At 36.8% G+C, this 11262-nt stretch overlaps 1 protein-coding gene across 1 annotated transcript; it reads left to right on the top strand.

Moving 5' to 3' along the window:
* Positions 1-414: 414 nt before the first annotated feature.
* CUNH3orf38 (chromosome unknown C3orf38 homolog) lies at positions 415-10485 on the top strand. The gene is made up of 3 exons (XM_024761396.1): positions 415-891; positions 3740-3978; positions 5452-10485. Exons 1-3 carry the CDS (start codon positions 765-767, stop codon positions 6022-6024), a joined length of 939 nt encoding a protein of 312 aa, XP_024617164.1. The 5' UTR covers positions 415-764; the 3' UTR covers positions 6025-10485.
* The last annotated feature ends 777 nt before the right edge of the window (positions 10486-11262 follow it).

The raw sequence follows: 11262 nt of genomic DNA, 5'->3' as shown, positions 1-11262 counted from the left end.
ATAAAACCCTGGTAATCTGGCTTTCAAAGACCCCAACCTTAAACTATTCGTGATACTGCCTCGCCTAAAGCCAAGCCGGCGAGGATAAGAAGGGAAGCAACAGCGGACCGCAGCTTGTTGGGGAGTTTAAGTCAGCTGCAAGGCGGGCAGGCGTGGCAGGATAGGTGACTTTTTCCCCTTAACTTTTCCAAGTGTAATGTTAAACAAAACCAAATTGTTTTAACACAGAACTATGTAATTTAAGAATATCAAACTACAGGTGCTCCCAACGCAGAAGTGGCCGCAGAGAACTTTCGAGCGCTCCCGGGGCAACGGCCCAAAGCCGGGGAGGAGACGCCTCCATTGGCCGGCCCCGCGGCATCACGGGAGCTTGTCTTGCGCTGGGGCCGCTGCCGGCTTTCCGCGCACCTGCCCTGCGCAGCCTCCCAGGCGTTCTTTTGGAGGAGGGACTCCTGAGGAGTTTTTTGGTTTCGTTTTCCCTTGTGGAAGGTCGATGTTCCCGGTGTAAATGCGGAGTTTCCCTAAAGTGAGATACGTGGGACTCCACTCAGTCCCCAAGAGCCCGGAACCACCGGTCGGAGCACCGCGTTCCCTTAGTGCCCTCATTAACGACCACTTACGCGCCCACGGCTCTGGAATACCCGAGGCCTTTTGGCTGCGAACAACGGGAAGAGCATTTCCGGTACCTGTTGCCACGGCGCCGGCCCAGTGGGCCTAAGGGGGCGAAGTTATTGGCGTCCTCTCCCCGCTTTCTGGGGGTAGAGATGTCGGGGCTCAGCTACTCAGAGATGGAGGGCTGTCGTAACCTGCTCGGTCTGTTGGACAACGACGAGATCATGGCCCTATGCGACACCACCACCAACCGCCTGGTGCAGCCTGAGGACCGCCAAGGTAAAGGTAGACCCTTCTCCCCAAGGGCGGCCGTCCCTCCCCAGACCTCACCCGGCCCCCAGCTGGCGGGAGCGTGTGAGTGGAGGCCGTGGTAGGCCTCCTTCCCAGCCCGTCCGGGATTGCGCTTGTGCGGAACCCTCGGGAATCTCGGCCCCTATAGCTGCTCTGTTGCTTCAGATGCACGCTGAAAATGGCGCTGCTTCCAGGTTTTATTCATTATACGTTGTGGGCAAATGCTGCTTGTTTCGAAGATGCGGAGTACGTGAATAGTGATTTTGTTTGTTTTTTGAAGATTTCCGGGGAGTCAGGGTGTTTTCCATTTTCAGTTTCGATCAGCTGAGGAGTGTCAGCCGCGGCTCATTTTCTTCAAGCTTGGGGGAGGATATCTATCATAAACACTTTTTATCAGTGTGCTGCGTAAAACAACTACTGTGATAAAAGAGCAGATAGGATCAATCCATGTCTCTTTGGATCCAAAGTTTTTCAGAGATGATTCTGTGTACTAGGACTACATTACTTTCAGAGCCAAATAAACATTTTGGTAGAGTAGATTTCATGGATTATAAATATTCAGTCTGGTTGTAATGTAATGAGTAGCTTAAGCATTTATGATTTTGTATATTACCTGGCTAGTTATATTTTAAATTTGCTGAATTTTAGTTTAAAATGAGAAAATGTCCGCCTCCTGTATTAGCATATGACTTAAGTATCTACAAAAGAGTCTGCCTTTTAAAACTGTCTTTCTCTGCTTTTAACATCTCCGCCATTTAAGGTCATTCATTTGAAAGTGAACCAGGAACGCTAAATTTCTAAGAATTTAGACTGAAAATAATTTTAGACTTAATGTAGTTCTTTGGCATTTATATATTTTACATGCTAATCGCCTTCTAACAGTCTTGGTGAATGTGAATTTAAAATTGTAATAGATAAAATTGCTGAATTTAATTGATGGTGGATCCAAAAGCAAACAAGAAACGAAACTACCCAGTACAAAAATGTTAAATGATTTGAAATCATTTCTCAGAGAGGAAAGAATAATAAGCATATTGAAAGATACTCAACATCTTTAGAAAGCAATGAAATGAAAACCAAAACTACATGGTGCCTTTCATATGTACCAAGTTGGCAAAAACTAAATGTAAAAACGTCAAGTGTTGTTGATCTTGTGAAGTATGTCGTTGATAACTACTGGGGGAGTGTAAATTAGAACTAGTACTTTGGAAAGAAAACAAGTTCGATATTATCTCCTTAAATGGAAGGTTACTTACCTGAGCTTCTCAAACTTGAATGTGCCTATGTGTCCCTCAGTGATCTTGTTAAAATGCAGATTCTGATTCAGTAGTTTTGGAGTGGGCCCAGAAATTCCACATTTCTAACAAGCTCCAGGGGATGCTCACACTGCTTGCCCCTCTAGGCTGGGAGACAAGTGTGGAAATGTCCAAAGTAATAGTATTTGTAATTGGATACACATAATAAAAGTCTATAAACAAAAGGATAGATACCTTGTGGTATAGTCTATAATTACCTATGGTACAGCTCTGAAAATGAATTAACTACAGCTGTGTCTAGCCACATAGATTAATCTCAGAAACATTAAAAGTTAATTATAGAAGACTATATATATTGATGGATTAGATTTATAGAACATTCAAAGAAATACCAAACTATATTTTGTAGGGATACATAGTTATGCTATACAACTCTAAAGAAAATCGAGGGAATTCTCTGGTGGTCCAGTGGTTAGGACTCTGAGCTTCCACTACTGGGGGGCCCTGGTTCGATCCCTGGTCAGGGAACTAAGATCCCGCAAGCCCGGCAGAGTGGCCAAAAAGAAAAGAAAAAAGGAAAGAAAATCGAGAGAATGATAAAATTTTGGAGAGTAGCTACATGTGAGGTGAGCGAGGAGAGAGAGGGAATAGCATTAAGTAGGGAGAGGTAAAATGAGGCCTCAAAGATACCAGCAATTCCTGTGTCTTAAGCTGTGTCGTGTGTATATAGGAGTTCGTTTTATTACCATTCTGTATACCTCACATATGTAAAAATAATCTTTAGTCTGTTGTTTAATAGAAGTTCTTTAAAATTAAGAGTCTTGGTTCTGCCACTTCTTAGAAGTATGATTGTTGATACTTCATGTATCCCTGACTTTTGTTATCTGTAGAGTGAGGAGATTGAAAAGTATTGTAATTTTACCTATATTTTAGGGATTGTAAATGAATTTAGTTCCATTGACCTTATTAAAATTTTTTCTTCTCTTATTCAATTTTTTTCTTAAAATACAACCATTCTTTAAAAGAAAATGCTTAAATTCACAATCTTGTATGAGAAGTAAAAGGAAGAAGGAATTTTAGGTGGGGAACTTTATAGTTTAAAGAAATTTTTTTTAAATCCAAAACTTGACAACCTACTTCCTTTTTTTTTTTTTTTAATAAATTTATTTATTTTTGGCTGTGTTGGGTCTTCATTTCTGTGCGAGGGCCTTCTTTAGTTGTGGCGAGCAGGGGCCACTCTTCATCACGGTGCTGGGCCTCTCTTGTTGCAGAGCACAGGCTCCAGACGCGCAGGCTCAGTAGTTATGGCTCAGGGGCCCAGTTGCTCCGCGGCATGTGGGATCTTCCCAGACCAGGGCTCGAACCCGTGTCCCCTGCATTGGCAGGCAGGCAGATTCTCAACCACTGCGCCACCAGGGAAGCCCCCACTTCCTGGTTTTTAGAAATGATAACCGTCTTATACAAAAGCAATAATGCCATGACAAGAGTTTATAAATATTATTCAACAGCGTTTCTGCTGACCCTGGACAAATTTACAAGTGACTCATGATTTTCTATTAATCTTCATAATTTTCTTTTAGATGCCATTCATGCAATATTAGTGTACAGTCAAAGTGTTGAAGAACTTTTGAGGCGTAAAAAAGTCCACCGAGAAATCATATTTAAGTACTTGGCAACACAGGGGGTTATTATACCTCCAGCTACTGAAAAACACAATCTTATTCAGCATGCAAAGGATTACTGGAAAAAGCAGTCACAATTGAAATTGAAGGAAACGCCAGAGCCAGTTAAGACAGAGGACATTAGACTCTTTGAACAGGTAAAACAGACCTTATAGTCATATCCTGAACTGTAGTTCTGTGTAAAAATCTTTAGATAATCCTAGATCTGGAATGATGTGGTTAATGTTTTGGTTTTTTTTTTATAATTTTAGCTTTACTTTCTTTTTTTTGCATCCTAAAGAAAGAGCAGTAAAGCACCTGAGACAAAGTGTTTTTGATATTTAGTAATGTATATGTAATATTCTATTGATTTGTGAGAAAAAATGTTTTGTATCCCTTTATCAAATGGGGACTATTGATTTTTAAAGAGAATGGATAGACTACAGGACCAATTTAATTTTAATTTAGCCTCTGGTTCTCCAATTTCTTTTTTCCACTTTAGAAGAATGCTGTTGTAAGCCCTTTCTCATTTTGAAGACTTTCTTTGGTATTAAATTGCAAACATTTCATGAAAGAAACTTAAATTTTTTTTTTATTTGTTAGCTAGGAAAAAATCCTGTTTTAGTAATTTCCTCCAGCTGACATTGGCTGTTTGTATTTCTTTTTATCTTCACTGTACATTTTAAATATTGTGTGAATATTTAAATATCGATTGAACCTTTAGGTAACTTGCAGTTTTTAAACTACATACCCACGTTGAATTAATGGTATTTTACAGTGAGAGAGGTTTGCCTTCACATTAGGAAAGGAACTTCTAAGCCTTCCTTAATGTACTGAAAAGAATGTTGACTTTAAAATCATATAGATATGACTTCATATTAGGGTCTGCTGTATACTAGCTGTAAATGAGCAAGTAAGGACCTTTGTGAGCCTTGTTTATAAAACGGGCATAACGATAATATCTGTGTCATAAAGCTTGTGGAGAAAGACGGAAATAGCACTTAAGTGCCAAACACAGTGCCCAGTACATTCAGTAATAGCATGTGCCCGGTAAATACAAGATCTTTCACCACCTAGATGAGGTACTGTGCTCTGGAATACATTGTTGAATAAAATCTAGCCTATCAGGTGTATTTTTGCAATATTCATTTTGGAAAGAAATAATATAAAATAATCCCAATCATAGAAAATAAGCAATTTCAATCATATTAGAAGTGTCTGTTTAAAGACATGTTTATTGTAAACTTTGCTGCATATAAAATATACCACAGTGAAGTGTATTCATTTACAGCACACAGTTGGAAAGTTTTGACAAATAACACACCTGTGAAATCACTGCCACAATCAAGAGAAAATGCTTATGTAAATCCTTATTATTGGCTCTTAATTCATGCTGATATTTTAAGAGACTTTGAACCTTAATTTCTTAGAGGAATTTTCAGAAGTTTAAGCTGAGAAATTCTAAAAGGACCTCCCCTTTTTGAGAATTAATTTACTGTGCAAGATGGGTTCAGTGAGCTCACAGGTAGTTCATTTCCTTTCTGCTATAATTAGTACCTTAAAAGTTAGCTATGAAACAGGCAAGATAGTAAATAGATACAAGAATTAACGTTGGTTTTATTAATCAACAGGAGAAAGAAGATAAAAAAGCTGAAAAGGTTGATTTTCGTCGATTAGGTGAAGAATTCTGTCACTGGTTCTTTGAACTTCTTAATTCTCAGAATCCTCTTCTGGGACCACCTCAAGATGAATGGGGGCCACAGCACTTCTGGCATGATGTCAAGCTTAGGTTTTATTACAACACATCTGAACAAAATGTGATAGACTACCATGGAGCAGAAATTGTGAGCCTTCGTCTGCTGTCACTAGTGAAAGAAGAATATCTTTTTCTCAGTCCCAACCTAGATTCCCATGGGCTGAAATGTGCTTCTTCTCCCCATGGTCTAGTTATGGTTGGAGTTGCTGGGACTGTCCACCGAGAGAACACTTGTTTGGGCATTTTTGAACAAATTTTTGGACTCATCCGCTGCCCTTTTGTGGAGAATACTTGGAAAATCAAATTTATCAACCTGAGAATTATTGGAGAGAGTTCCCTTGCTCCTGGAACATTAATGAAACCAGCTATTACACTTGAACCAAGTGATCTAGAAGCCTTTTATAATGTAAACACTTCGTGTGGTCCAGTGAAGGATGACTCAGTGTAAGGCAGGCATTGGATAGTGAGACTGGAGACCAAACTTTATCTAGTGGAAATGAGGCACTGGTGAACAAAAGAGAACTAATTTTACCTAGCCCTAGAAGCATTGAGTACTATATTTCAGTCTGAAAAATCTTCTATACAGAAATTCTTCCAAATACTACATCAGTAATGTCTAAGTGATTTCAGATTTGGGGATTGACATATTTTAGTTGAAATGTCTTTCTTGACTACAGACTAACATGTTATGTGAACACTTGGCTCTTTCTCCTTGAGTTGCAGCAAATGTTCTGAAGGCTTCATGCAATTCATCAAATAAATCCCACTTTAGATGTTGTAACTAACTGTGTGCCTTAGAAACCAGTTAATATTTTCATTTTACTTGGTGGATATTCTGCTAATATCTGTACTTGTCATGTGGGAAAAAATTAATAGTGTTCAAGGCTTCCCCTTTTAATTTTCTCATTTACTTTTGTCTAAATCTGGGTAATTTTACAAATGTATCTCATGACAGTATTGCTTAAAAAATACAAATTTTAGAGATGTTTACTGTAAACTCAGTAAATGAGTAAGCTCACTTTCTAAAATGAGTAAACTCTCATTTTAGAAAACTTGAATGACATTCTTATACAAAAAGTCCAGTAATTTAGCTGGTAGAAAAAAATTTAATTTGCCTTTCAAAATATTTGAGGAACATTTTTCAGAGTTATCTGCTGTTGTCCAAGCTAAGTATCTTAAAATCTGCAACACTTTCTGAACAATTTTGGGCAACGATAAGTACTGTTCTCAAAACAGACTTTTTTCTTTATCTAAAGTTTCAGCTAACAGTTTTATAGAGCATTTATTGTAATAGCATATAAAAGAAACATACTATTGAAAATTTTTTTAAAGGTTTGCCCAGTTCCTAATTTAAATGAGTTACTGTGTTTTCTCTTGAATGATTTTAGAAGAGGTGACCAAAAAAAAAAAAAACATATATTGAGATATACTCCCACATCATGAATTAAAATTATTAGGATTTTTTTAACCTCTTAATTTGTTTTACTAGATTTGAGTTACCAGGTTAAGTTGCCAGGTTACACAGTTGGTTTCAAGTTTAAATTCCTCATCACCCAGCAGCTACTTGCTGAATCTGAATTTAATTAGTAATTTTAATTTACAAAAATCCCATTTGGAAAAAATTCAACTGGGAAATGTGATGAGGTATTGTTCATATTAATTTTTTTAACTTTAACTCTGCTCATGACCATCTAGGGTAACTGATAAAATTTTGGAAGCAGGAGGAAAATATTGATCTTTTTTTTTTTTTTTAGTCCTATGCCTCTTACGAGGAGTACAAATTGATATGTCCTAAAATAAGAGCTTAATAAAGAAGGGAAATCCCTTTTTCTGCTGTAAGAATAGTTTTTTGTTTCGATTTAAACCTGTTATCTTTTTAAGTTTGAAGTATCATTATAGCATGTTATCGATAAATATACAAAGTAAAGGATAAAATTTGAAATTATTCCCATCTGTTTTCTTTGTGCTATTGATGTCAAGTATTATTATCAAGAAATAATACCAAAGATGCTCAGGATGGGCAGAAATTACCTGTAGATATGTTCAGTATTGAATTTTTGAATGTGTAATGCTCAAGGAAGGCTGTAATCTGCATGTTCTTTTAATCACCCTTAAAAAATGTGAAATCTTTCCGGTAGACCAAATGAGAATTAGAGCTATATTTTATTTCCTTTGAATCCCCACAGCTGGGCACACAGTAGGACCTAATGTCTAAGTGAATGGGTGAGTGAATGAGCAAAAGAAGCTTATATACTGTATAAAAGACTTTTTTGCATGTAGATTTTGTCTTTGGCTTTAGTCATTAGTGGTGGTTTTGGGGTTATATCATGTTTGACTTTAATACGTGAATACACAAACTTTTAGACCCCAAACTAAGATTTAGGATAAATCTTAACTTTCCATTAAAATTTACTGACTTTCAAAAGCCCAAGGTCAGAGAAGGATATACTGGAGGGCCCTAAGATACCTAGAAACCATTATAAGGGAAGTGTATACTTCCTGTTCAGAGAAAGAAGACCTAGAAGAACTGAAATTTGCTTATGAAGCTTAAAGCTTGGTGAGGCCTTTGAGAAGGTCCAAAAGCACAGTGCAGATTGAACGCTACTTTTACTACCACTCACTACTCTGTTTATGTTAGGGAATAGTAGAGACTACAGCTTTGTCTCTTACTTCATTATACTCAGCTGGTATTTGTGAAGTTTGTGGAGTAAAGTAGTAAAGAATACAACTAACTCCACACATAATTCATAGTAATTGGGTGGTCAAACCAGGGGACACCCGATCTTTATTTACTGGAGGCTGATTTGCTATAGCCAACAGTATACATCAATATCCTTTTTTGTTAAAAACTTAAAAGTAATAGTTGTATTAGGATGTTTTACTAATATCCAGAATACCAAAAAACGTATTTCATGTGTCTTACTAAAATACCAAATAATAGAAAAAAAGCCATATCTAATTTATTAAATCAACTTGAAAATGGCAAACAGGAAAACATTCTTGGGTTTTCAGAAAGGCAACATTTTTATGCTAAAGGAAGGCTAGTTACTTAGTCCCAGTAAGAAATTGTAATAGCACCCCAGAAAAGGATTTAAAGAATAATGGTTTAACTAAATGAGATAAGCAGAAACATTGTGTTTTAACAAAATGGCTCTTGTGGCTTAAAAGGTCATAAAAATGAGTGAACCATACCTTGATGTTTTTCTCAGCATCTATTTTCACAAATTTAGATGCCCTTTTCACTGTTTTTTTGGGTTGCAGGGGATGGTCATTGACCTTTTGAAAAAGAGAGCTGTATTCTTTCTAGAAAAAATACGTTTGCATATAGTATTACAATTTTTGCATATTTCATTGAGTGCTTGGACTTCCCTGAAGCACATCTGTGAGTCCTAACAGGGATCCTTCTGCTCCATATTCAAATCCTGCCGTAATAATTTTATTTCCCCCAGACTACTACTCTACTGTGTTAAAAATTAAAATTATTTTTAGAAACTTTTGTGCCCTTGCCAGAGTCCTTAAGCTAGAGGACTGAATCTTACGAATGAAAGAATAATCTATAGAAAGTCTGTCAGTTTATGATAGTTGTTTGTATTTTGTTTTTCAATAGATGTTAGATATTAAGGCAAAACCTACTGCAGTACTGTCAAGTGAAACATTAATGCAGAATTCATTTTATTTGGACAAGTTCAGTGAACATGCTTTGGAGAAAGTGATAAAAATGTGAAAAAAAACATTAATGTTCTTAAAATCTTTACAAAACTTTATCCTAAGGAGATGTTTATTTGGTAATGTTTGCATATTGCTAATTCTAATGAAAGATTTTAAAAATATGAACATTTCTTCTGAAGTGTCTATATTTGTGATCAGCTCCCTCCCCCTCTCCTCCCCAACCCTATTTATAACCTTTGTATATAGCCAGTTTGAAGGTACACAGCCCAGCTGTAATGCTGGGAAATAAGACTTATGGATCTGGGTTCTCTTCACGTTTATATGCATATATTTCTTGAGCATCTACAATCTGTAAGTCACTGAATCAAGCATAAGATAAAATAATACATCAATAAGTTGATTTACCTCAACTTCTCATGTTGAATTCAAATCTCAGTCTCTGGGTTTAGATATCTTAAAGTGAGAGCTACATTAGGCCCTTTGCTAGAGTTGGAAGGAAAATAATTTCAGGACTGTGTCAGAGTGCACTAAATCCTTTCAGCTTTACTTTTTCTAGTTTGAACCTTTCCTGTAGTCTTTCAGTAAAGTAATATTAAAATTGAGTATGATGTTTACTGAGAGTTATAAAAGCCTATTTTTTCTTGCACTTTATTTTCAGTCTGACTTGCTACTCCCTTATTTTGAAAGAATTTAAACTCGATTCCTCATTTCCTCACATGTAAAAATGAACCAGTTAGATGATTTCTAAGGTCTGGAACAATTTTGTTACAGGTTACACGATTTTGTGATTGTATGCCTTCTCAGCAACTTAAGAATATTACTTTTAAATGAATTTGTAGTTCATTATTAAGGAAATTCTTTTATTATTTTGCTTCCTCATAAATCATGCTCATTGAAAAAACAAAGAATGAAAAATGTGTTTTTTCAATAATTTTTAAGGATATGTGTATGTTTCTATTTACAGAGGAAATAAAAAGATTAAAAAATTACAGATCATATCTAGAATAGAAAAGGGAAAAGTATGAAGCCTTTAAGATACTGTCCTACTTTCTAATCACTAGACATGCTTAAGTTGTTTGAAAAATTGATGTTCTGTACAACTTTTTTGCTTTGTTGCATGTGGTTAAAATATATGTCCATGTTTTAGTCAAGAAGAGTGTAAAGTGGTTGACAGAAGGCCAAATTATAGACTGCCAGCAATCCCTAGTAAAAATAAAGATGTTAATAAAATAATCAAATATAGATGACTCCAAGAGATTGAGTAGTAGGAGTTGGCAAATATTTAAGAGTGACATTGGAGACAAGTGGCAGATTTGGGGTAGGCTTTTTCTGTAGGAATCATGGCCCTGGATGGATACTGCTCTTAAGATGACTGAAAGTGGGGCTTCCCTGGTGGCGCAGTGGTTGAGAGTCCGCCTGCCGATACAGGGGACACGGGTTCGCGCCCCGGTCCGGGAAGATCCCACATGCCGCGGAGCGGCTAGGCCCGTGAGCCATGGCCGCTGAGCCTGCGCGTCCGGAGCCTGTGCTCCACAACGGGAGAGGCCACAACAGTGAGAGGCCCACATACCGCAAAAAAAAAAAAAAAAAAGAAAAAAAAATCACTGAAAGTTATTCTAGGAAGTGTAATGGAAAAACATTTGTTGAGCAGATAGGAGGCTTTGCTGTACTGACTGCATTGATTAGAGAAGTACAGCTTTATGATAAAATGAGTTTAGAATGCAGAAACTAGATAACGATAGAAAAATTTAGCATGTCAGGTCCTTTAATGCTGGAACTAGTAATAGAACAATCAAAATCATTGAACAGTAGACTAGAAGTTAAGAGAAATGTAGAATAAGCCATTATTTTAATTCTAAGAGCAGCCTATACTAGAGCAAGAATTTTAGACTGAGGAAACAAGTTGATTTTAAATAACATATCAGTGTTTTCTCTTAAATGTTCTTTGAATTTGGCAAATATTTATTGAGCACTTACTATGTACCAGGTATTTTAACAGAAGACAGTCGGTACATAA

Source organism: Neophocaena asiaeorientalis, unplaced genomic scaffold (genome assembly GCF_003031525.2).
Source record: "Neophocaena asiaeorientalis asiaeorientalis breed wild unplaced genomic scaffold, Neophocaena_asiaeorientalis_V1.1 scaffold635, whole genome shotgun sequence".
NCBI classification, from domain to species: Eukaryota; Metazoa; Chordata; class Mammalia; order Artiodactyla; family Phocoenidae; genus Neophocaena; species Neophocaena asiaeorientalis.
Note: the sequence above shows the minus strand (reverse complement) of the source record. Positions and strands in the feature narration are given on the sequence as shown.